This window comes from Ovis aries, chromosome 5 (assembly GCF_016772045.2).
Source record: "Ovis aries strain OAR_USU_Benz2616 breed Rambouillet chromosome 5, ARS-UI_Ramb_v3.0, whole genome shotgun sequence".
Lineage (NCBI taxonomy): Eukaryota > Metazoa > Chordata > Mammalia > Artiodactyla > Bovidae > Ovis > Ovis aries.
This window is the reverse complement of record NC_056058.1, coordinates 93,950,224-93,975,233: the sequence shown is the minus strand read 5'-3', so window position 1 is coordinate 93,975,233 and position 25,010 is coordinate 93,950,224. Positions and strand designations below refer to the sequence as shown.

Here is a 25,010-nt window from a genome sequence, read left to right as displayed (position 1 = left end):
CATTTCCTTCTCCAGGAGATCTTCCCGACCTAGGGTTTGAACCCGGGTCTCGCACACTGTAGGCAGACACTTTACCCTCTGAGCCACCAGGAAAGTCCTCATTCAAGGTAAAAGAAACTAAAACTAACATTAGCCAAGCCTTAGTTTATTTTAGGGGTCTGACATCCACCATAAAGGTTTTGAATACCACACTAATAAATGTGTTTCTTTAAAAAAAAAAAAAAACTCTTTATTCGTTAAAACATCATTGGCACAGCACTTCTCACGTTCAATCTCATCAAATAATAAAATTTCCACTTTCTGTACTCAATTCGTAAGAATCTGAGAGATTAACTAAAAAGAGGAGAATTAAAAACCTGAAAACTTATGGCAGATAAGTTATTACACAAGAGAAAGAACTTTTCTTACTAACGGCAATATTAATGGCACAATTCAACCAAAACTCATATATATTTTACTGCATAATTTACATATTATTTTGGTGGAAAAAATAGTATTCTTTATTCTTTCAGTTTCTTTATGCAAAAGTACACTTGTACAGGGACATCACTTAGATGTTATACAAACCTTGTAGAGCCATGAACAGGCCAACTCTAGAATCCAAGATGCTTGAAAGACTCCAATAAATTATTTTAAAACAAACTCAACAAAATATGTACTGGATCACGCCCATGTCCATCCAAAATGTATCCTGGCTCTTACTGTGGCAGTAGAGTTTATGATATGAAATAATTTAAAAGGGATTGGATAATACCCTGCCACCCTACTCCCACCCAAATAATGCCAGCCTTCTTTGATAACCAAGATAAGCCAGTTATCTGTATATTGATTCAAATTTTTCAGGAACTTAATATACTTTATACTGACTTATACATGGATCATGAATTTAATAAATTTACTACCTTTATTTAGAGTAACGTTTTATTTCCTACTACCTTAGTCAAACAGTTAAGTCAAACAGTTTCAAAGATGGAGATTCCCTTAAAATATGAAGAAATGCCAAAACTGGTTTACAAAATATAGTGATACATTTAAACATTTACATCAAACTAAGCCAAAATGTATACAAAATATATTTAAGCCAAAATAGATCCAATAGTATGATCTAACTCAGCAATTTTCAAAAGATTTATTACAAATCCAATAGGGCATGGGTTAAAGTGGGGTGATATCATCTTTCTCTCCTGTACCACTGTGACTTCAGATTTAACTTCATTTAGAGATGACATCAGAAGTCTGTTTTTGAGGTTCTTTGTTAACGTGAGGCTCAAGCCAGAAGGACCTCCTCGCTTCCCTGATAAACCCTGATGTCTAGTTTGTAATAACCTGAGATTTGGCGATAAGTCTGTTTTCCTGATTCACATGCTTCATAATTTGATTGAGATTTTACATGAATGATAAAAAATAAATAAACTATTCAGGCCAGCTGAGAGAGCAGACAGAAGGGTGAGGAGATGGAAAGATGTGAAAGAAAGATTTTTTTTTTGCAGACTGGTTATGTTTCCTTGGAAGTAACCTGGTTGGGAAAACTCCAGGATACTATGCAAGGCTTAAAAAGCATCAGAGAAGCAAAATAGTAGTTGCCTCAAGTGGGGCAGTGTAGACAGTCTGTGTTGTGGCAGCTATTTCTGTCTATATCTCCACATATCTCCATTATTCAGGAGGTTTAATTTAAAATAGGCTACTGGGGCTCCACCCCAGCATCATATGTCTGTCAGCTAGAAGTGATAGCTGAGCACAGGCAGCTGTGTAGGCTGACTCCTTGAGGCTTCTTACAGGTTGCTGCTGCTGCTGCTGCTAAGTCACTTCACTGCTGCTAAGTCGTGTCTGACTCTGTGTGACCCCATAGACGTCAGCCCACCAGGCTCCCCCGTCCCTGAGATTCTCCAGGCAAGAAGACTGGAGTGGGTTGCCATTTCCTTCTCCAGTGCATGAAAGTGAAAAGTGAAAGTAAAGTCTCTCAGTCGTGTCTGACTCTTTGAGAGCCCATGGACTGCAGCCCACCAGGCCCCTCTGTGCATGGGATTTTCCAGGCAAGAGTACCGGAGTGGGGTTCCATTGCCTTCTCCGTCTTACAGGTTAAACTATCTGAAACATTGGCTTGAGCTCTGCCCACTTCCCACAGACACAGCGTCTGATGTGCTGTTTCTATTGACCATTTAAGTAGTAATCAGTAGCCATTTCCTCAGGGTGGGAAGGTTCTTCTCCAGCCACTTAATATTTTTGGATATGGTTTCCAGAATAATTTGAAATATATCTAGATGTGATCCTTGGGCCTTAAGAGATTCAAAGAACAGTTCCACCTGAAAGTAAAGCCAGAAAAGAATTACTGATATGGTTCATAAAACACTTTCTCTTTCAAAGGGCTTCAAAACAGCTTGCAGACTATACAAACACAGGTGCAAGCGTTTTTCTGCCAACCTCTAAAAAAGTTATTTTCTTCATCTCCTTTTGGGGCATAATTATTTCACTTATCTTCAAACAATAGGTAAAGCAAGACAGGAATGACAAATCTTACAAGTAAGCACTCTGTAGGTAAAAAAAGGTAAGAGATTGAGTCAAGTTCATAGCATAAGCAGTGATCTGGGATTAAAGTTCTGAATTTGCTTTAAAATTAAATAAATTCAAGATTTATTGTGGAAAGACAATGTAAAACACAAGAATGCTTTTTAAAAAGAGGTTAGTAGAACTACCATAAAGGGTAATATTGTTAAAAAAGACCTTCAAGCATTCTTTCAAACGTCAATATAATCACTCAAGTGATGATACAATGCAAACTAAAGAATACAAAAGGACTCATCCCTCAAGTGTAATTTTCATTTTGAATGCTATGAACATTAGTTCTGTCTCTTCCATTTACTTTCTAGGTGACATTGGACAAACAGCTTGTTTTCTTTTAATAAAATAACAACTTAAAACCAGATTGCATCTAAATTTACTTTCAATTCTATAACTTGAACTTTTAATTTTAAATTGTTGGCAATAGAGAGTCACAAACCTCCTGCAACTCATCCTTGGAAGAAAAATGAGATGTTGTACCAGAGACGATCATTCTTATGGGGAATGAGCCCAAATCAAATCTGAAAATAAAAGGAATTTCATAGATGTAAGTAATAGGAACAATGACCTTATGTTTATAACATGCTATATATATTTAAACTATGTAACATTAGTAACTGTATGATAAACTTGTACATTACAATGGATACTATCAATTACCACAAGATTAGCTCATATGCATCTGGGAAAATCTGAAAGCTATGAAGTTTGTCAAATTTGACCATAAGATTAAAATTTAGATAAAGCTTTTATAGGAAATATGATGCATGTTTATGTTTAAATTTAAGTTCATATTTAAAGCAGCACCCTACAATTTTTGATTATGCATGCATTCCATCAACAAAATTTTTTGACCAAGAATTTCCCAATATGCACATTTTTATTTATGAATTATATGTATATACTAACTTAAAGGTAAAAAGGAAAACATAAGAATAAGATAAGAAATGATACATGTGGCAATATTTTCTTCTTGCACTGTAAGGCATTGTTTTGCAAACTTCCCCAACTCATTTTGGACATCACTGTGTTTAAACATCGTATTTATTGGGGCATTGTTGGTGGAACTCTTGTTCAAAGCCACAGATGGCATCCTTTACCCACCCTGTCTTACATAGAGAATCTGGCCACAGGTCTAAGGGGTTCGTGCTATAAAGCAGAGCACAGATACATCTCAAACATGCTGCCAAGTCTGGGCTTTGTACACAGTCAAAGAGGAGAATAATTTCCAGTTACAAAATAAATCTATAGCACTGCAGAGAAATCTGATCATCCAGGAGGGACCGGAGAGTCACGCAAACCACAAAACCAATGGTTCCAGTAGGGTGTTTAAGGAAAGTGCTTTTTGTTTTGTTTTAAAAAAACCGTTTCTAACTAATTTGGTTTCATGTGGATGTCAACCCCTTTAAGGTCTGGAAGGGGTAGAAACGTGCTCTTTGCTCACAAAAAGCTATCGGTGAGAACCCTGAGTCCTTTATGACTAAGAAATGAGAGGGATGAGGGACTGAGGATGACTGACATCAGACACACTAAATGACACAGAAATAAGCAAATTGCACAGCTCTTTCATTTAGGGTGTTTTCCATAGAGTTAATAAGAGATATTTTGGATTGGGATGAGGAATGGTTGAGCACCTTTGCAGGCAGTCCGTTGTGAGAGAAAGCCATGCCATCCTGTATGTTCCGAGGAAATCTAATCTTTATTGCTTTTGTTCTGGAACTATCTTAGGGCCAGGAGCATATTGCAGTGAGCTATAGTTCTCCCAAAAGTTGAAACCCCAGAGAAGACTCATAACCTATCTACTTTTGGAGGGGAGCTCCCCAGGCACTTCTGATTAATTTCTTCTATTGCCTCCAAGCTCTCCACTGTGTTACCTCTCCAAGGGAACTGGAGGTAGGGATTAGCTCTCTTCAAAATTTCTGAATTTTTTTTTCCCCCAGAACAAAACTGTATTAACAAAGTAAATGAAATATTTTGCTGTACTATATATGGCTTCATTGCATTCTTCTGGGCTAGGGAGAGAGCCAGAAGGGAAAAGGGCATGGGGTTGATGACTGGATTTAACTCAGCTCTTACTTGTTCCCAGCAATTCGTCATGGCCTGAGATGAGTAACAGAAATCTGTTTCCCATCCCCTTTTTTTCATTCTTCTCCCTTATATCTGGACAGCAGGCAAGTGAGTTTTAAAATCGACACACTTCATCAAACCATTTGAGTAAAATTAGTGTCATTCATATGCTTTAGGGAACATCTGATTACACTCGGTTTTATGCAACTGAAATATCTGGGTGGAAGAATACACATTGTGAAAGTCACTCAGTTGTGCTCGACTCTTTGTGACCATGTGAACTATACAGTCCATGGAATTCTCCAGGCCAGAACGCTGGAGTGGGTAGCCTTTCCCTTCTCCAGGGGATCTTCCCAACCCAGGCATCAAACCCAGGTCTGCCGCATCACAGGCGGATTCTTTACCAGTTGAGCCACCAGGTAAGCCCAAGCATACTGGAGTGGGTAGTCTATCCCTTCTCCAGCGGATCTTCCCGACCCAGAAATTGAACCTGGGTCTCTTCATTGTAGGCGGATTCTTGACCAATTGAGCTATTAGGATATAAACAAATACCAACTTTTTAAGGAGATGGGTCCAATTTTCTTTTACGAAGTTCCAGGCTAGTTGCTGCCCCTCTGGATTTCTGGCAATCGCAAAAAGAAGAGCTGCCAAGTCCTGTGTCTTGATAACCTTTCCTTCCATTCCTAGTTCAATTAACCTGAAGAAGGAAAGATCACTTAATTTTTCACGGCATGATCTATAATGGAAATTAACTCAGGCTATCAGTATATTGAAAGCATCAGAGAGAAAGAGGCACAACGAAAGTGTAATGTACCGAAAACAGTAATAAACTCTCTACTGGCTAACATTTTTAATATTCCAGTTAAACGTTTACTTTTCTCTAGAAGTAATTTTATCCACTCATTATTTCGGTAAACTTCAGTTAGCATCTTATACACAAAAATGTATTTTTTAATAATAATAATTTTCCTCCAAGGTTCTGACAGTAAAACATAGCTATTTGCTTAGTATCAATCACATGATTAAGGAACATCTGTTTTCACTATGTGTATTTTGTCAATACATGGTTTTTGGAAAAAATTCAAGATGGTTCAAATCCTGATTTCGTTATTATTACATGCCTTTGAAATGGATGGCTGAATTTTAGTAACTTTCCTGAATATGTGTAAGTTTACTTTGAACAACTTAAATTCACTTACTTCATTAACTTTTCCTGATGTTTGCTGGTTGACAATGCATACAGGATTTTGTTTTTTTCAGCGCCTGATAATGACAGTTCATATTGCTCTAAAAGGTAATTCCAGCCTGCTGTTGTCTGAGCCCCCACAGAATACACGACCTTTAAAACATCTGTTGGGATACTGTAATATTAAGCACAAAAGTGAAAAAAAGTTCTATGAAAGAAAAAATTAGTTTTTCTTATGACGATTTTAAATTCTAAAGCAGAATCACCCTTGAGTTATTTCCTTAGTTATTTAATTTAGCACAGTTGTTTAGAGTTCAGTCATTTATACTATAATTCTGTAATGTGATAAGATGCAATATTATTATTTTCTGTCCCCCTAAAGAAGACACCATGGTTTTCAAGTTTTATTGTCCTAAAGGATACTAACTAGTCTTTACTCTAATTTAGTTATGATTTTTAATTCCAAATATAATTGATCAGTAATAGCCAATATGCATATCGATGGCTTGGAAAACCCACAGTACAGAGAAGCAGGGATGGGACAGGAAATTTGCATTTATCATACAGGGTCCATAACATTGTACTCGTCTCTATACAACTTACTTAACTGCCAAAGCTACCCAGTGAGATGTAAAAGTTACCCTAGTTTTTTAAAAGTGGAAATAAAGTCCAGAAAGTTTAAGTAACTTGCACTGAGGTGACATATTAGCCTTTTTCGAGATGGGATTTAGACCTATGATTCTAAAACTGTACTATTTCCACTGTACTATATGTACATAAGTATCCCAAGAGCCTTTGAATCATAAAACTAAAAGTAACCAAATTATAATCCACATTATTTTTTATTTTATTGTATTTTACTAAAGGAAATCAGTCCTGGGTGTTCATTGGAAGGACTGATGTTGAAGCTGAAACTCCAGTATTTTGGCCACCTGATGCGAAGAGCTGACTCATTTGAAAAGACCCTGATGCTGGGAAAGATTGAAGGCAGAAGGAGCTGGGGATGACAGAGGATGAGATGGTTGGATGGCATCACTGACTCAATGGATGTGAGTTTGGGTAAACTCCAGGAGTTGGTGATAGACAGGGAGGCCTGGCATACTGTGGTTCATGGGGTCTCAAAGAGTTGGACATGACTGAGCAATTGAACTGAACTGTACAAATTTATAAAAATTGGCAACAAATGAATCATGAGTCCCTTGAAGGTAGGACACCTAGCTATTTCTTTCACTAGCTTATTCTTAGCACTAACTGCGGTGCCTGGCACAGAAGCAGCAGGCAAAGCATTACATTCTGAATTCATGAATAAAGGAAGTACCTATAAAGGATTAATACTGATGGTCAATACTGATGGTCTTAAACTTTAAAAAAATAAACCTACAGTATTTGATTAGGTACTCTTGATTACAATCTTAAATGAGATTTTCCTAGAATTTTTTCATAGTATAGCCTCATATACTATAGGATGTTGAACCATCATATCTACTGGACTTGAGTTACTTCAGGTAAGATCATTCCTCTTGTAAGTACCATAAAGACAGAATATATTCTGATGTGCTATAGGGCAGCAAACTGTTTATATTTTAGCCTCGTTCATACAGTTTATTCAAACATGAACAAAAAGAAGAGAAAAATACAGCTAAAAGATTTTTTTCCTGAAACTGATTTTAGGCCTAAATCCTAAAGAGTGAAAAAGTCCAAAAAGAAGAAAACAAATTGCTTTTTTAAAAAATAAGAAGTCAAGAAAAGATTTCAAAAAGCTCATGGAGATTTAGTTACATGGAGACAAATTGTGATAGCATTTCATAACAATTTGGCAGAGGAAAAATTGACTCTATTGCTTTCAGTTCAGTTCAGTTCAGTTGCTCAGTCATGTCTGACTCTTTTCGACCCCATGAATCACAGCACTCCAGACCTCCCTGTCTATCACCAACTCCCAGAGTTCACTCAGACTCATGTCCATCGAGTCGGTGATGCCATCCAGCCATCTCATCCTCTGTTGTCCCCTTCTCCTCCTGCCCCCAATCCCTCCCAGCATCAGAGTCTTTTCCAATGAGTCAACTCTTCACATGAGGTGGCCAAAGTATTGGAGTTTCAGCTTCAGCATCAGTCCTTCCAGTGAACACCCAGGACTGATCTCCTTTAGAATGGACTGGTTGGATCTCCTTGCAGTCCAAGGGACTCTCAAGAGTCTTCTCCAACACCACAGTTCAAAAGCATCAATTCTTTGGCACTCAGCCTTCTTCACAGTCCAACTCTCACATCCATACATGACCACTGGAAAAACCATAGCCTTGACTATATGGACCTTTGTTGGCAAAGTAATATCTCTGCTTTTCAATATGCTATCTAGGTTGGTCATAACTTTCCTTCCAAGGAATAAGCATCTTTTAATTTCATGGCTGCAATCACCATCTGCAGTGATACCTGGTATTAAGCTGTGAATTTTTTTTTTCTATTCTAAGAAATGAATTTTCCTTAATTCACATACAGATTTGATTTCTCAAAACATCCAGCTTGAAAGTCAGAGTTTTAATAGCAACGATATAAAATCATGTGTTGCACAGAAATTAAGGCTTACATTGAAAAGACTGTGGAGTCTTTTAGTACTATGGGTTCCAGCTGCTAGACTGAACTACAACAGAATCGATCTGATCCCTGGGCATCTACCTGATTACAACAACCAATGGAATCAATTTTGCCACCGCACACACCCTTTAGATGGCCCAAATCATCAGTTTCCTATCAAAGCTGAAGCTTGAGACTAAGATGTGGTATGTGGTGTATGTGGTATGGTATTGGTTAATGAGGAAGTAAATACACTGAACAAAGCTCCCTCCCTACCACCTCGTTTTTTGTTTCATCAATTGATCATTGGCATTTTGATTGCATGTACATTTCACATTGCTTTTTATCTTTAAAAGGCATTACTCTTGGTGATCGGGCAGCACTCTAGTCTACCCCACTTTCACCCCCTGGCTGTCTTTCTGAAACCATGCTAGTGCTTATTAGCTTTTCCCTGCAGGGAACTAAACCTCACTTCCCACAAAAATCTATTGAGCATTTACTATGTGAGAGTATGAACCAAGGGTATGTAATTCCCAGCATGTTTTTCTTTTTTCCTATCCTCACTAAAAGGTTTTAGATTTAATGTCTCGCATGATCAAAGACTTTTACATCAAAGTGAAAGGAACAAAGAACAGAAGTCCAGATTTACTTTAATTTTCCACTGGATTCCATCCACTGAGAGAAGAGTTCAGTTGCCTTCTGGATGCAAGGAGCATGGTTCAGGTAACAGGCCAGCTTCAAGACAGTGGAGCGAAGCATTCTGTCCCAGACGGAGCCCTTGTCAACCCAGCTTTGCGTGTCAATCACTGGCTTAAAATACTGGAGAAGGTAATGCTGCAGAAAGCATAGGATGGTTTACAGAGAGGCTAAATTTAGTTCTTAACACAGCTCTCACTCACCCATCTAATGGGTTCAACTCTAAACAGTCTGCATGAACGTTTCCTGAAGCATAGAACTACTAACTCCTACATTTTGCTTCTCTTTTTCTGGTGTGTGGTCTCCGCCCACCCCAGTTCGTGTCTCCATTAGAAGTACAATTTAATTTCTTATCTGAGAAGGGACTATCAATTGATGTAAGATAAAATCCCCTTAGGAGGGATGCTTTGCTTATGACCCTGGTACCCAGCTCTTAGGCTGATGGTGACAACGACCAGGGGATATCCAACCATTAGATACTAAGTGGTGACTGTGCTCCCAGGCAATTTCCTTAGATTCGCCAAGCTTTAACCCCAAGAGTTCACACAAAATAGAACAAGTCTCACTGATCGTCCAGCTGCTGTGTCTTTTACTTAATGAACCTTCTGAAAGGAACACAAACCTTGAGATTTTCAGTGACATCTGAAATGTTCCTTCTTTCCACCATGCGGTAAAGCAATTCTAGGTATTCCAGACCTTTGAGAAGCGCGGGAATGCTTGTTTCACGTTGGAGGTAGCGAGTCAGGTCAAGGGCTTTGTCTAGGGTCAGCCTTCCTGCACTGAGGTATAAAACAAACGTTGGAGGTTTGTGCATATCTGACAGTTCTCAATATTTTAAAGGTAGTAAGACAAATGTGATACAGAGAGCAATAACAGAAGCAGCTCATTATATTCAAACCATTTGGTTTAAATCCTAGCTCTCCCACTGATGTGGGCAAGTTAACCTCTGAGCTTCACCTGCCTCCTGTATATAATGGGAATAATATTAGTATCTACTTTAAATCTCTCTTGTGAGGATTAAATGAGTTACTATAGGTAAAGTGCTTGGAATAATTGCCTAAACATAGATAAGAGTTTTCTAAATGAAATAAACAGCTAATATTAATATCTTGTGCCAAATAATATCAAACTTTTCATGTATTAGTCATTCTCTAATTGCTTAATTTGTGGTGTTGAATTGTTCCTCTGTGTGTATTTGGAAATTTTGAGGACAGGTGCCATATCTTTTTTTTTTTTTTTTTTGATGTCCCTTCCTAGAACCTAACAGAGAAGCCACAGTTATTCTGAATAGGACAAAACAAAGATTTTCTTTGTTTTTAACGAATCTATTTAGATTCTAAAGTGATGTCTTTATATTTCCCTTTAATGCAAACAAACAACAAAACTATTATTCTGAGTATAAAACTTCAGTGTCTCTTTTATAAAGGAAGTAAGTTTTTATATTGTCACCTTCATAAAGTGGTTGCTCACTTATGTTTCTGAGAAGACCTGTGTCCCTGCAGCGTCTATAACCCATTCTTGCCAGCATCCAACTCCCAAATTAAGCCTAATAGTTTGATATGGAAACAGATTCCGGAACAAAGATACCTGTGTTGAATTTTTCATTAATATAATGCCCTATCTCCATTGAGATTTTTAAAATTTTAAATGCTCATCTGAAACAAGGGAACTGAAACTAGAAAGAAGTGGCATCAAAAAGAACCAACTTGTGTTGTGACTATACTCTTCTCAGTCACAATGACATAGTGCTTTAAAACAGACCCACAGGAAATTTTCTAAAAATTTCATCTGAAGACAGAGGGCTGGACCATATGCACTATGATTTTATAGTCTGCTGTATTTTTAAAAATACAAACCCACAAAATGTCACTATTCCTTCCACACGTGAGCTAAGCATAAATATAGTCACAACCTTTACAATTTTAAATGTTAACTCTAGTACACAATCCATTCATTACATTGCTCACACTGGGGAAATCAATATGAAACTGGTAGAGAAATTAAGGAGGAATTGGCTGCTTATGTTTAGACTTGCCTGGAAAGACAAGCTCTTTCCTTCTATTTACCATCAACAGAATAATATATAGAATAAATCAGGTCACAAGGTCACCAACAGAAAAAATATTAAGGATCAGGTGGAGTATTATGCATTGGAAACATTTCCTATTCTGAGAATTACTGCAAAGTACTCATTTTATTCAGTGTGACATATTTTTTCTTTACCGGTACTATAAAGATAAGCAACAGGACAAAACTAGGTATTATATTCTAGGGTCAAAATTCTGAAAAGAATGTTTAACACATGTTTATATTAATCTTTTTTTTTTCTTTTTGGCTCAGCCTAATTTATATTTTACTAAGACAAATGCCATTATTTACTTATACTTACTTACTTAAAACACTTTAATCTGAACACTCATCAAAGAGGGAATCATTCTCACAGTTATTATTTAATAAAAATCCAGCCCCTCACCACCTGCCTTCTGCTTCAATTAATGCACAAAATGTTATCTGAATGTCTGTTTACCTTAAAGACTAAACCTATGTATAAGCATATATTTTAGCCCAACAAAAAAAATCCATATCTACTTATTTGTAAAAGGTTTCAGCTAAATGGTACCTTTGTGAAATAAACTATATCCCTGAGGAAACAATCTGGGACTTCTTTCTAGGGTATTGGAATAAAAAAATAACTAGTTTACCTGTAAGGAAATTACGGTTGTCATCTTAATTCCACTCAACTCAGAAGAGATTCAAGTATTAAATATTTAATAACAAGTACAAAAACTCAGTTAAAATGAATATGCATTCCTGGGTCAAATTTTGTCTCTAAACTCAATGCAATCACAGATTATATCCTGAAACTCTTAAGTAGATATTTCACAAAGCAGGGAAGGAAAAAATACATATCACCAAAGCAGAGGAATAAGAAAAAAAAATTTAGACCTATTATGAGACTTTAAAATTGTTTTCTTATACAATTACTTTTCCTATAAAAGTAGCATAAACAAATTACAAGACAACTAGAAATTAAAGAAGGGGAAAAACACATAATTTCATTATCCCTACATATTCAGTAATAGCGCTTTGGACTATTTCTTTCTGCTTTTGTTTTTTTCACCATTAGCTCATTTTTTTTTCATGTAGTTGCTAACCTAAGCTTACATTCTGCTTTTTATTTTCACTTTCACATTATTTGAAATGCATTTTTCTATGTTGTGACCTCATCTTCCTATTCAATACGTGATCTTTTAAACAATTTATGTTAGATAAGACTACTAACGCTAACAGCTACCATTTATTGAGCATTTATTACCGTACTTAGGGCTGTATCTACATTACCTTATGCAACCCTGAAAACAACCTTGTATGATAGACACTATTATTACTGGAGTTTTAAAGACTAAAAAAATTTTGAAGACTAGAAAATTTAGGTTTAAAAAGGTTAAAAAGCTTGTCAAAAGTCAAACAATAAGTGATCAGGTAGTACATATTGATTGTTGACCTGTTTTAAGCCAAAATTTGTACTCAGAACTTCATTAACCTATCTAGTTGGTAAAGAAATGATGATTGCTTTTCCACTGATACATCAACAACTGCAGGGTTCCTGCTGCTAAATTGAGAAACCCGTAAATTTATAGGCTAGAAACAGCAGAAAAGACTTCAGCTACTGGAAAGATTGGCTTTCATATTCTGAGTTGTCAACATTCTTCATTCTGCTTAGTTTTAAATTTTTAATCTGTTTTCTTTGCAGTCTTCTCAGAGTTTCTCCTTTGAGCAGACAAACTTCCCTTAACTAACCATAGTCCGCTCCTCAGCTGGTCTCGCATGCATCCAGTCAGAAGCAGGATGGCTCATGGTAGTCCTGAGACCTCTGGGGCTGGGGATTAAGCTCCCAGTCCTCTCCCTTTTCTAACTGGAGAATTCGGTTGTACAGAGAAGCTCTGCTTGAGAGATGTTTTGCTGGTTACTTTTACTGAATTTGACCTAAATAAGCATGTGAAAGAAAATAATATGTCACACTGAATAAAATCAGTGCATTACCGTAGTTCTCAGAATAGGAAAAGTTTACAGAGCCTGATATGTCACGGGAGCCCCAACTTTTTTCCACCAGTGACTTGGTGACTTGATTTATTCTACCTTTTATTCCGTTGATGACAAGTAGGAAAAAAGAAAACACTGTGTCTTTCCAGGAAAGTCTAAAGAGGAATAAACAGAAGTAGCCAATTCTTCCCTAATTTTTCTACCAATTTCATATTGATCTCCCTGATGTGAGCAAAGTAAGGAATGGCTTGTGCACCAGATTTTAAAATTATGAAGATTATAACCTTTTGTCTAATAGATTATGTCAGTATTTAGCGAAACAGCAAGCTTCTGCCCTAAACAATTTAAAACTTGAGGTCACAAGCATAAATGCCTGGAGGCTACCATAAGGGAGTGAAGCATACCCCCACGTGTGTCATTTAGGATTTGGTCCCCGAGGGGATGCAGACCTGGCTTAAAGGAGGATCTGCCTACGGTGCCCTCCTCTGTGGCTGCCCTGTGGGAACGAAGACCGCAGTTGCCAAATCTTCTCATTATTTAAGGGATTCCAGAAGTCAGGGTTTTTACATACATTTCTCCACATTTTGAAATGTTGAATTAAATGTTTAAACATTAGGTGAGTAAAAATATTCTATCAGTGGGTAGGCTTTGACCTCATGGCCAGTATTTGACCTCCATTAGAACCCATATCATATGAATGATTAATACTGAACGTTTGATTTGAAATCTAACATATCTGGTTAGGGAGCAGTGATTTCCTGTGAAATCAGTTGAAGTTTTGCATTACCTTACTAGCTGAAACGCATCATGAATCAGACCTAGTCTGTCCTTCGGCCTGAGAAGTGTGTGGTTCTGATTCAACAACGTAATGAGCTCGTCCCATCCTTGTCCCTCATAATGAACGATGTAGTAGCCATTGGAGTCCACGTTGAATTTCACCCAATCGGTCTTCTCAGATAAATCCAGAGTATCTAGGAGGAGAAAATTGGTATGGGTATTTCTTCATCAAAGAACACATCATGAATATCTCCAGAAGTAGCCTTCTTCATATCATTAGTAATAAATCAGTGGAGAAAAAGTTCTGGAAGACTCATGATGATATTTATTTTCATAGTCTGCTGGATGGCTTATTTTGGCAATGATGATTTTATTAAATTAATAAATAAGCTAATTCCTAGGAAACGGGCTGATGAATGTGTTCTCAAAAGCAGCCTATGCCGGTCTAAAAGGCATGACTAGTAGCCTTGTCTCAGGGTTTAGTTGCTGCATGTTGAAATATGTATTTGCACGTAGGTGATCCATTTGTCCAGTTCTTATCTGGGGCAAAATAAGGACGGCAGGTTGACCATGAGATTATGAGGGAAACACTTTAAAATTTCAGTGACGTGTTTAAAGGAGAAATTAAAATTATATTATTTTAAATATTTCAGACATTGTAGTAGGTGGTAAAATAACATTACTATATACTCCCAAAAACTCTGAGGCTCAGTCCTCATTCAAAATACATGAGGAAATTGAAGCTCAGGAGTTAAAAAATTGTCTTAAGGCCATACATCCAATAGGTGACAGAATCAGGATTTGAATCCAGGCCAATCAGTTCTAAAGTGAATACCTTTTCCCACTGAATTAGTAGGCATTAAAAGACATAAGATCAGACTCCATCAATTCTTGAAACCCATCTCTAAGTGCTAAAAACACAAGAGAACTTTCTCCTGAATTAAATACCGAGACTTTTTAGCTAAAGGGTTCTTTTAGTGACACATAGGTATAGATAAATGAGAATTTCCTCAAACATATATCTTTCATTGTCAGATTGACCTATAGTAACTGTCCTCCCTGTAGCTCAGAACACATTTAATTTCAGAATTAAAAGGTTTTTTGGCTAACTAGTTCATTTTACCTGTCTTCAGTTTCAGAATGTGTCTGTGAATCGCATGAGAGGAACTCGTGGAGTAGGTCACTGGGATATGCCAAAGGTACCTACGTTAGAAAGTAAAGACTGTTACAGACCAAATCAGCAGCCGTTTCAATGTCCACATTGTCAGATTCAGAGAGGCTATAAAAGACACCTAATCTCCCGTCCTTCACACCATCACTGGCCTTATAAATTTTATAGGATAAGACTAATGGTTCCTTGGGTGTGCAAAAATTCTTTAATGATTATGAAGGAGCAATAATATATACCTAGTTGAACTCTGTCACAATTACCTGGGACATTTACAGTCCAAATTTTATACAACCACAATTCCTGCTGATTGTTTTCTTCTAAGTAAAAGGAAAAAAAAAAACAATCTTCGTTCCACATTTCCAAAAATTCTCACTGTCTGATAGTAATTCAAATAACTAAATCAAAGCTGTAGAAAAAAACCCCCAAAGGTGAAGATCTTCCTCTAGCATGATTCTCCCACTTATCCTTTTGTTCAGTGAAGCTATCTGCATTCAACCCCCGCCTGCTAAGTGGTCAGCAAGCAGCAATAAGTCAGGAGCTGCTCATTGGCCAAGTCCAGAAAGCAGAGAAGCAGAACGGATTGAAGGAAAAGGCCTCAGTCACTTGGTAAGGGCCTTCCTATGGTAAATAACTATTAGCTATTTTTTTCCTGACTAATTTCTACCTGCCTCTAGAGCTCATTTCCTCTAACATAGTAAGCCATATTAGCTATAGTAATCCTATAAAATCAGATGCTTGAAAATAACAATAGGTATAAAACAGAAAGAATAGTAACTGAGGATACGCCCATTAGTCCTTAGAAAAACCTAAAATAGTAAAAGAGACAACAGACACAGACTCAATTTAATAAAAGGTCAGAAGAAATAATCTACCTGCCAACCCAGAGTACCGATAATTAACAAAGCAGTTAAAATATTTGCACAGAAAGGTAAAAAGAGACACACAGATATCACTAAGATGTAATGGATCAAGATTCATGGATAGATTTTGGCTCTAGAAGGACAGAGATTTTTCCAGATAAACCCACCTGGGAGTAAAGAGAGAAAGAGTAGCAGTTCATAAGTTTGGATAAGCATGGATCAGAGGGCAATAGTTTTAGAAGAGAAATCCCAATCTTGCTTCAGATAGATGCTTGTTATTCTGAGCCATCCACACTACTGAACTCTCTTGTGACATTTTGATAAGTTGCAGCATTGTGAGTCCTGCTTTCCCAATAATAAATCAAACATTAAATTTTCCAGCCTGTGTTGCCAAGCTTCAAATTGTTTAAGCTCTCTGAGGTTTGGACTTCAAAAGGGCAGACAGAGAAATGGATGGATTTGTACATAGATAAATGGCATAAGGGCTGCTGTTGGATGGAAATAGACATCTGATGAGATCAAAATGGAAAATGTTATACTCTATGTGTTAAAGGCCTTGAGTTTGCTTCTCTCAGAAAAAATTCTAAAACCGTTTTTAGACAGTTAGATTTTAGAAAAGGTAATAATCATAAGAGCCAGCACTGATTCACATGGATTATTTCTTTTCAAATTAATCTCATTCATCTTATTGAATGAGATCAGAGGGAGGTGGACAGTGTTGTATTTCTTGATTTTAGTAAAATCTTTAACAAGTTTTCTTAGGACAGGCTTGTGAGCAAGATAACAGAGTGGGTAATTGGATTTGCTTTTATTGTTACCAAGAACATCATGTTTTAAGACGTTATATTTACAGTCTCTTACTGAAAAATAAAAGAGAGCTGAAGGTCTTATTTAATTTAACACGTGTGTGTGCATGCGTGTGTGCGTGTGTGCATGCGTGTGCGTGTGTGTGTGTGTGTGTGCTCAGCCATGTCTGACTCTTTGCAACCCCATGGACTATAGCTTGCCAGGCTCTTCTGTGTGATCCCATGGACTGTAACTCACCAGGCTCTTCTGTTCATGAAATTTTCCAGGTAAGAATACCAGAGTGAGTTGCCATTTCCTACTCCAGGGGATCTTCCCAATCTAGGGATCAAACCTGCATCTCTTGCACTGGCAGGCAGATTCTTTACCACTGCACCACCTGGGAAGCCCATGACTTAACACACAGGGAATGCCTTTTCTGATAAGATGTATAGCTGTTATATATCTTATCTTCCTAGGTATGGGTCAGTCTCATAACTTGAAGTGAAGTGAAGTTGCTCAGTCGTGTCCAAGTCTTTGTGACGCCATGGACTGTAGCCTACAGGCTCTTCCGTCCATGGGATTTTCCAGGCAAGAGTACTGGAGTGGGTTGCCATTGCCTTCTCCGACTTAACACACAGGGAATGCCTTTTCTGATAAGATGTATAGCTGTCATACATCTTATCTTCCTAGGTATGGGTCAGTCTCATAACTTGAAGTGAAGTCACTCAGTCGTGTCCAACTCTTTGCGACACCATGGACTGTAGCCTACAGGCTCCTCCGTCCATGGGATTTTCCAGAAAGAGTACTGGAGTGGGTTACCATTTTCTTCTCCAGGAGATCTTCCCAACCCAGGGATTGAACCTGGATCTCCCGCATTGCAGGCAGACGCTTTACTGTCTGAGGCGGCAGGGAAGTCTAATCTACCGTCTCATAACTTATTAGTGCCCAGTACTCTTGCCTGGAAAATTCCAGGGACAGAGAAGCCTGGAGGGCTACAGTCCATGGGATTGTGAAGAGTTGGACACAACTGAGCAATTGAGCACACACAGCATAAAGAAGGCTAGGATACAGTCAGGGAATATTATATTAGAAATATAACTAATAGCCTTCTGCATCAGAACTGAGGTCCTAAGGGTGGCCGCAGTATTACCAAGAATATGCTGCTCACCAACGCAGTCTGGGTCACCTGAAGCTCTTAAAAGCTGCAATTGAGGCTGGTTTAGCCTATCAAGTCCTATGTAGAAATAGCATTGGAGAAGGAAATGGCAGCCCGCTCTAGTGTTCTTGCCTGGAGAATCCCAGGGATGGGGGAGCCTGGTGGGCTGCCGTCTATGGGGTCGCACAGAGTTGGACACGACTGAAGCGACTTAGCAGCAGCAGCAGCAGCAGAAATAGCATCCCATAAAATTGCCAGAGAAGCTGAAAGAAAGCTAATGCAACTGTCAGTAAACTGAGATGAAGTAATCTAGACCGACAGGAAAAAAAAGCAACCACCTTTCCTGCAGAGTCCCCCATTCGGGGTCCTCTTTGGAAACCCCGGACAAGAAGCGCTCTTGCTGCAGTCTGAGGGAACGCCCTTCTCGTTTAACCACCACGAGGGGGATGCCTTTCTGCAGAGTCCAGGTAGCCATCATCTCCTTGAGCTCTACATTTTTCCGCAGAAACGCGAGCTGAAACGCGAGCTGAAACGACAAGCGACTTTGGTAACCGGAGACACAGGAGAGAAACCAGAGAGAGATCAGATACTTAGACCTCCTCGGATGCTAGGGACATGGCTTGGGCAGGAAGAGTGAACTCCGACTGCAGTCTCCCAGCGGGGCCATGTAGAACCTGGGCTGGACCTGCCCCTTCCCTCCCCATCCACGGGTTCCTGGAAAGTTGCCTGAAGGAGGGACATGTCTGGGAGCTTGAGGGTTAATACAGGGCAAGAAAGGCCAAGAAGAAGGGCTTGAGACTGGGGCCCCTCTCTGCTCCCTTTCAAAACAGAAGAAAAAAAGGACCCACCAAAACAAAACAAAAATGCCCCTCCATTTCATTAACGATGGAATCCAGAGGTTTAGGAAGAAACGTCTCTTTTAAAAATTCCAATAGAACAGTATTATATCAATAGAGGTATATGGAGTGGAGGACAAAACCTCTAGCTTTTTATTAACAGCGTCTAGTACGGGTTTCTGATCACTGCCTGATGCCGAATCTTCCTTTAAAACCATACTTGACGGGATTACCGTGACGCTTTTTAAAAAGTTTGCCTTTTCTTTTTTTTATGATAATTTTTTTTCTCTCTCTCCTAAAATGTTCCAATAACTTCCCAGAAGTAAACAAAAAGACGAGGCCTCAAGAAAGCCATTCATACTATTTCCAAACCTAGCATATTTGGTTTGGCATTTTGCAGAGCCCTGAGGATACCAGTGCAGCAATAACCACTCAGAGGAATTTGGAGCTGAGATATTTTTAGCCATTGGTGGGATTGTGGGAAAGCTGAATTATAACAACAAAAATATAGTAGTAAGAGCAGCACCCTCCCCTTAATGGGCTGAGCATTCCTTCTTCAGTCAACTTTGTTTCAAGGAAAATTGTGGAGTTTTTTCTTCTCTCCAGTTATTTAAAGGGACAGCTGGACAACTTTACAGACTCACTCCAGGTCTGGAGATAAGCCAAATCTCTTTCACCCTCCAAGTCTCTTTCTACTTACTGTGTTGCTTGTCTTCTTGGAATCAGAATAACAAAATCCACCCGATGCGGAATCGCTTTCTAAACAATTCTAGAAAACAAAAATAAAAGAGCGCTGCCATTTGGCCTCTGAGAGTTGGCTTAAAATGAGTGAAAACATTTGACATGAGTGAAAACATTTACTAACATAAATGTATGAAAATGTAATTCATCTAGACATGATAATGAGCATAGCAATTCATTAAAACTGCATAAAAGTTACTCTTTTAAATATTTAATTGATATTATGTGACACCGTGCTGAGTTAGGTTTTTGGGGAAATTTATCATTTTTGTGCCACCATTTCGTTTGACATCAGAAGGGGGTCAACTAAGAATTTAGGACCTTTAGGGGAAGGTTAGATGGGAGACTCCTACAGTAACTGGGAAGAAGTTGTGATGTCATTGAGAGAGCGAGTACTAGACTGAACAGAAGACAGATTTTAAGTAACAGCTCCATCACTCACTTGTACAAGATCTTTAACGAATCTCTCCATTAGCATTAGTTTTCCCATTTAAAAAATGGGAAAATCCATTGGAAAAAAAACGGGTTAAGACTGCCTACCTTACTTTCTTGAGATGGTAATAAGCACAAAGTGACAAAAATTAATATAGGATTGTTCACAGTCCTGTAATTCTTGGCCAAATCTCTCCTTTAATCCCCTTTCCACTCACTAACCGCACAAAAGATGGATTCTTCCTCTTGGAAAAAAAGGCTCAGGCAAGGTCTACACAGACACACACACACAAGTACACATCCTTAAAGGAGGAGGAAAGGAAAAGGATGGGAGAGAAGAGCAATGTAAGGCTTGTTGAGAACCTGGGAGGGAACCGGGACGAGAGCAACTGGATCACCTACAGGAGGTGATGGAGAAAGAGCGTTTTCTTGAGACTTTTTTGAAAGTTTAATTTTGTTCCTTGGCCGCCCTGGGTCTGCCCTGCTGTGTGGGCTTTTCCCTGGCTGCAGTGAGCAGGGGCGACTCTGGAGCTGCAGCGGGCGGGCTTCTCGCCCCGGTGGCTTCTCTTGCTTCAGGACACAGGCTCTGGGGACTCGGGCTGCAGCAGCTGCAGCTCCCTGGCTTGAGAGTACACACCCGGTCATTGCGGTACGTGGGCTTGGTTGCTCCGCAGCTTATGGGATCTTCCCAGATCAGGGATCAACGCTGTGTCTCCTGCGTTGGCAGGTGTATGCTTTACCATTGAGCACCAGGGAAGCCCCAAGAAAGAACCTTCTTTATAAGTATTATGAAGGATGCTATATTTGATCCCTTTTAGGGTTTTCGAGAAATATCAGTAAAAGTTTTGAGCTACTGTGAAATTTTAATTACTTGCACTTGCTTCTTTGACCACAAAAATCACACCTTAAGTTAATCACACCTTAAGTTAAACCTTAAGGATCCGGACTTAATAAGGGCACAGAAAAATCAAATAAGATAATGTGCATGAATTTTTAAAAATTATGACGTGCTATACAAATATTGAATAATATTTTTATTATCCCTGGGACAAAAGTGCTTACAAAGAATAGAGGACCTCTTTTGTGTACAGGAGGGGCTTCCCTGGTGGCTCAGAGGGTAAAGCGTCTGCCTACAATGCAGGAGACCTGGGTTTGATCCCTGGGTCAGGAAGATCCCCTGGAGAAGGAAATGGCAACCCACTCCAGTATTCTTGCCTGGAAAATCCCATGGACAGAGAAGCCTGGTAGACTACAGTCCATGGGATCCCAAAGAGTTGGACAGGAGTGAGCAACTTCACTTCACTTTTGTGTACAAAGGGCTTCCCTTGTGGCTCAGCTGGTAAAGAATCCACCTGCAACGTGGGAGACCTGGGTTTGATCCCTGGGTTGTGAAGATCCCCTGGAGAAGGGAAAGGCCTACCCACTCCTGGCCTGGAGAATTCCATCGACTGTATAATCCAACAGGTCGCAAAGAGTTGGACATGACTGAATGACTGAACTGAACTGAACCATGATCATAGGGTCAATAGAATACTAGGGGCCTGACATGATTCTTTCTCTTAAGCAAATTTAGTTCATTATTATCACTGTTATCATTAAATCAGTGGAAACCAATAAAAGAGAAAGTCACTCGCTGGAGCAGATTCATGAGTGGCCTTCTAGGTACTCAGCAGAAAGGCAATGAGTGCTGGAGCTGGCTATGAGGAGGAGGTGACCCCTCAGCTGGATCGCAAAGCATGCATAGCACCTGAGTTTTTGAAAAGAAGAAAGAACACTTCAGGCAGCAAGTGCTCCGGAAACAAAGGCGTGATGACAGGGATGAGCAGGATTTCTTGCGCGAGGGAGAAGGAGGGTCTCACTCAACCGAATACGGGTTGGGACATAAAGCTGAGCAAGTAGAGTTTAAACAAATTTGGGAAGAGAAGATTAGGAGTCACATGAAGGAATTACGAAGTCACGAAAGGTTTGGAAACAGAAGACAAAATGTAGGGTGAACCAGAAGAGGGACATCAAAGAGAAGCGGGTCAAATGCTGAACCCCCGGGGCTAAGCTAGTGCAGCATCTTGGGTTAGCAAGGTGCCAGGGGAAATAGACAGGTGCTACCTGCTAAACCCTGGCAGTGTGGCAAGTGTAATAAACATCTGTTGCGTGACACTATAACTATTTATAAGCCTTCCTAATTAGCTTGTCACTGTTTAGGCTTACCAGCAGTCTCCTGTAACTCAGCTGATGACTTACATTTGACAGGCTGTGCCACAAATCATCATTCTTTGCATTTCTATAGCTGAACTTCTTTAAGTAGTGAATAATTCCTTTCCTGAATGTGTCCTCGCTCAGAAAATCCTTGAGCATATTCAAAATACAAGCTCCCTAAATAAAAACATAAAGAAAAAGAAGGTAAAGGGTAGCATATGTTTTTAAAGGAAGCTTACATGCTGTGGAACATGTGTGATGTCTGATAAATGAACCGCAAACAAAACAAAAAGAGACACAGAAGTAATCTGGCACCAACAACTTCAACTGTTGATGTACTGGCCTCATTATATGTCTCCCAGGACAGAGCATTTACCACCTGGTCCACAGTATCCCCTACCTTGTTGTAGGAAACGGCATCAAACATTTCCTTTATTTGAATAGCAGTTTTTGCTTGATTGGAGATAGGATGGGATGAATTTAATGAATCTCTTTTAATTACTTCAAAACATGTATTTGAAAAATCGTCATCCTAAACAGGAGAGAACATTTGTCTTTTCAATTGCCATTTGACACTCAAAGCAATAGCAAAGATGCTAGGTTTAGTAAGATAGTCTCAGAAGTAAGTATTCAAACAATATTTCTTACAAAATGTTTCTTTCCCCTTATATAGCCCCCTTTCACCAATTCTCTACTTTGTTAGAGGTATGAATGTGATATTTCCTCAGACACTGCCTGAATGTTTACCACGAGCAAGGCCCTTGGACACAGAAATAAAACAAAGGTTCCCTCAGCTGCAGTCCTTTCAACACTCTGCAAGGAAGAGGCATTGTACACATTTTACAAGTGAGAATGCATGAAGCTTTTGGATTAAACCACAGACTCAGCACATAGCAAAAAAAAAAAAAAAAAGACACCGACTTTGAATCCATGCCTGTCCGCAACTGTACTGGGCCAAATATTTACCCCAAAAAGCGCGTTATCCGTTACTAGTTAGCACTACCTTGCTATGTGCTGTTCAGACCCCCCTCGTGCTTGCTAAATGGCTTCAGTCATGTCGGACACTTTTCGACCCTATGAACCGTAGCCCACCAGGCTCCCCTGTCCATGGGATTCATCAGGCAAGAATACTGCAGTGGGTTGCCATTCCCTTCTCCAGGGGATCTTCGCAACCCAGCGATCCAACCCTGGTCTCCTGCGTTGCAGGCAGATTCTTCACCATTTGAGCCATCAGGGAAGCACCATCTTAGAATTCATTAGGTTAACAGATATATTGCTTATAGACTCTTGGATAAATATAGAATAATGCCTGAAATTTTCATTTTCTTTTTGGCAATTTGGAGTATTTTGACAGCCTCCAGATCAGTGAGAAAATAAACTGGCTTAAGCCACCCAGTCTGTGGATGGCAGTGCTAGCAAACCAATACAATCTGTTTATACAAAAGAAAATACCACAGATTCAAAAACGCAATGCCGTGTTCTCTTTGGCATTTTCTAAAAATTATAATAGTAAATTAATGATTTCTTAGGACATATAGTATGAGATACAAAGTTGTGACTTACAAACTGTAGCTCTGGATATGTGATATTGAGAGAGATAAGTTCCATGTATGTTGCAAAACCTTCATTGAGCCAAATATCATTCCACCATTCCATTGTAACCAGGTTACCAAACCACTGGGAGGCAAAAACTCAATGTTAAACAAATATAAACAATTATTAACTGCAGCAAAAAAATACGATGGGTGGTAACTTCTTTTTTAGAAGTTGAGGCCTCTTCTCTGTCTTTGCTACCCTTTTCTCTCTGCGCAGCATCTTTCTGCTGGTTTCCCTGCCTTCTCCCCTCACCACCACATTTTTGCTTGTTTCACTTATTTCTTTCGTGTCCACATTGCCTCCAATGCCCTACCTTCCATTATATTCTCCCTTTATTTCCTAGATATTAGACTTAATATTAAGGAAGAGAATGAGACATTTTATTTTAGACATCTTGCGCAATTAGTATAATCTCACCTTGTCACTGACTCACAGTGAGGGTCTAAGGAGAAATATAAGCCAGAATATTCTTGATGAAGTCATCTTTTGTATTAAGTAGCAGGTACTTAAAAGGATAAGAATTCATTTAGGACTTTCAGATTGTTACATAATATTACTAATGAGCAAATGTAGTTGTCGACCTCTGTCCCAGTTTACTTCTAGGGATCAATTTGGCCACTAATGAGAATAAAATTCTGAGATTTTAAATATATATAAATAAAGAATGTGAAAAGATAAGCTAAATAGAAATTTATCCTTGACCGATATTTGATCTGTAACACATTTTAAATATTTTTTTTTATATATTATTACATTTTACCTATTTGGCCTTTGTTGTTTTAATGTGCCTCTAGTTTACCTAGTTTAAGAGTGCAGTCTCCAGATGGACTGGAAGCTTAAATAATAAGATTTTAAGATTCAGAAGAGCCTTGTTATAGTTATAGAACAGAAATCACTAGGTCCATAGCTACTAGAAACTGCTCCAGCTCTATACCTTTTCTTACAGCTTTCAGATCACACTGAAAATGCGCGCCAATCTTCCAAAGGACATCTGTGAGAAAGAATGGTGGGTGTTTCCTCAATTTGAGAAGTGATGAACACAGGAAGTTCAAGCTGGTTATGGTGGTCATTTCACCAGTCAGGAAGAGTATTTTATTCATTCATTCAGTCAGTGAATATCTATTGAGAATCTACTATGTTCCTGGCACTATGCCATGGCAAAATCTCTTAATTTTTAATTTTTAATGGCCATAGTAATAAGAGGGTTATTTTTTTTAAAGCAGCAAACAAAAGACCTTGTTATATAGAAGAAATACAAAGATGTATGTAATAGAGCTACTACCTTAATGCAGATGGTAGAGGTCAACCAGTGGACACATACGGGCACTAAAATGTTACTGGC

At 38.7% G+C, this 25,010-nt stretch overlaps 1 protein-coding gene across 15 annotated transcripts in view; it reads right to left on the bottom strand.

Annotated features, from left to right (window-relative positions):
• Positions 1–203: 203 nt before the first annotated feature.
• The window catches only part of ERAP2 (endoplasmic reticulum aminopeptidase 2), a 46,022-nt gene continuing 21,215 nt past the window's right edge, over positions 204–25,010 (bottom strand). For 2 of the 15 annotated variants that reach the window (XM_042250780.2, XM_042250785.2), the window contains exons 7-19: positions 23,636–23,749; positions 22,473–22,604; positions 22,085–22,249; positions 19,407–19,475; positions 18,209–18,396; positions 15,021–15,100; positions 13,908–14,091; positions 9,699–9,855; positions 9,030–9,214; positions 5,826–5,987; positions 5,183–5,323; positions 2,999–3,080; positions 204–2,303 (exon numbers count right to left, since the gene is read on the bottom strand). In XM_042250780.2, the coding sequence (XP_042106714.1) occupies positions 2,160–2,303; positions 2,999–3,080; positions 5,183–5,323; positions 5,826–5,987; positions 9,030–9,214; positions 9,699–9,855; positions 13,908–14,091; positions 15,021–15,100; positions 18,209–18,396; positions 19,407–19,475; positions 22,085–22,249; positions 22,473–22,604; positions 23,636–23,749 (1,803 nt within the window). In that variant the 3' untranslated portion in view covers positions 204–2,159. Of the gene's footprint in view, positions 5,324–5,825; positions 5,988–9,029; positions 9,215–9,698; positions 9,856–13,907; positions 14,092–15,020; positions 15,101–18,208; positions 18,397–19,406; positions 19,476–22,084; positions 22,250–22,472; positions 22,605–23,635; positions 23,750–25,010 lie in introns of all 15 variants that reach the window. The other 13 variants (XM_042250781.2, XM_060416034.1, XM_042250782.2 and 10 more) reach the window with 7 other exon arrangements.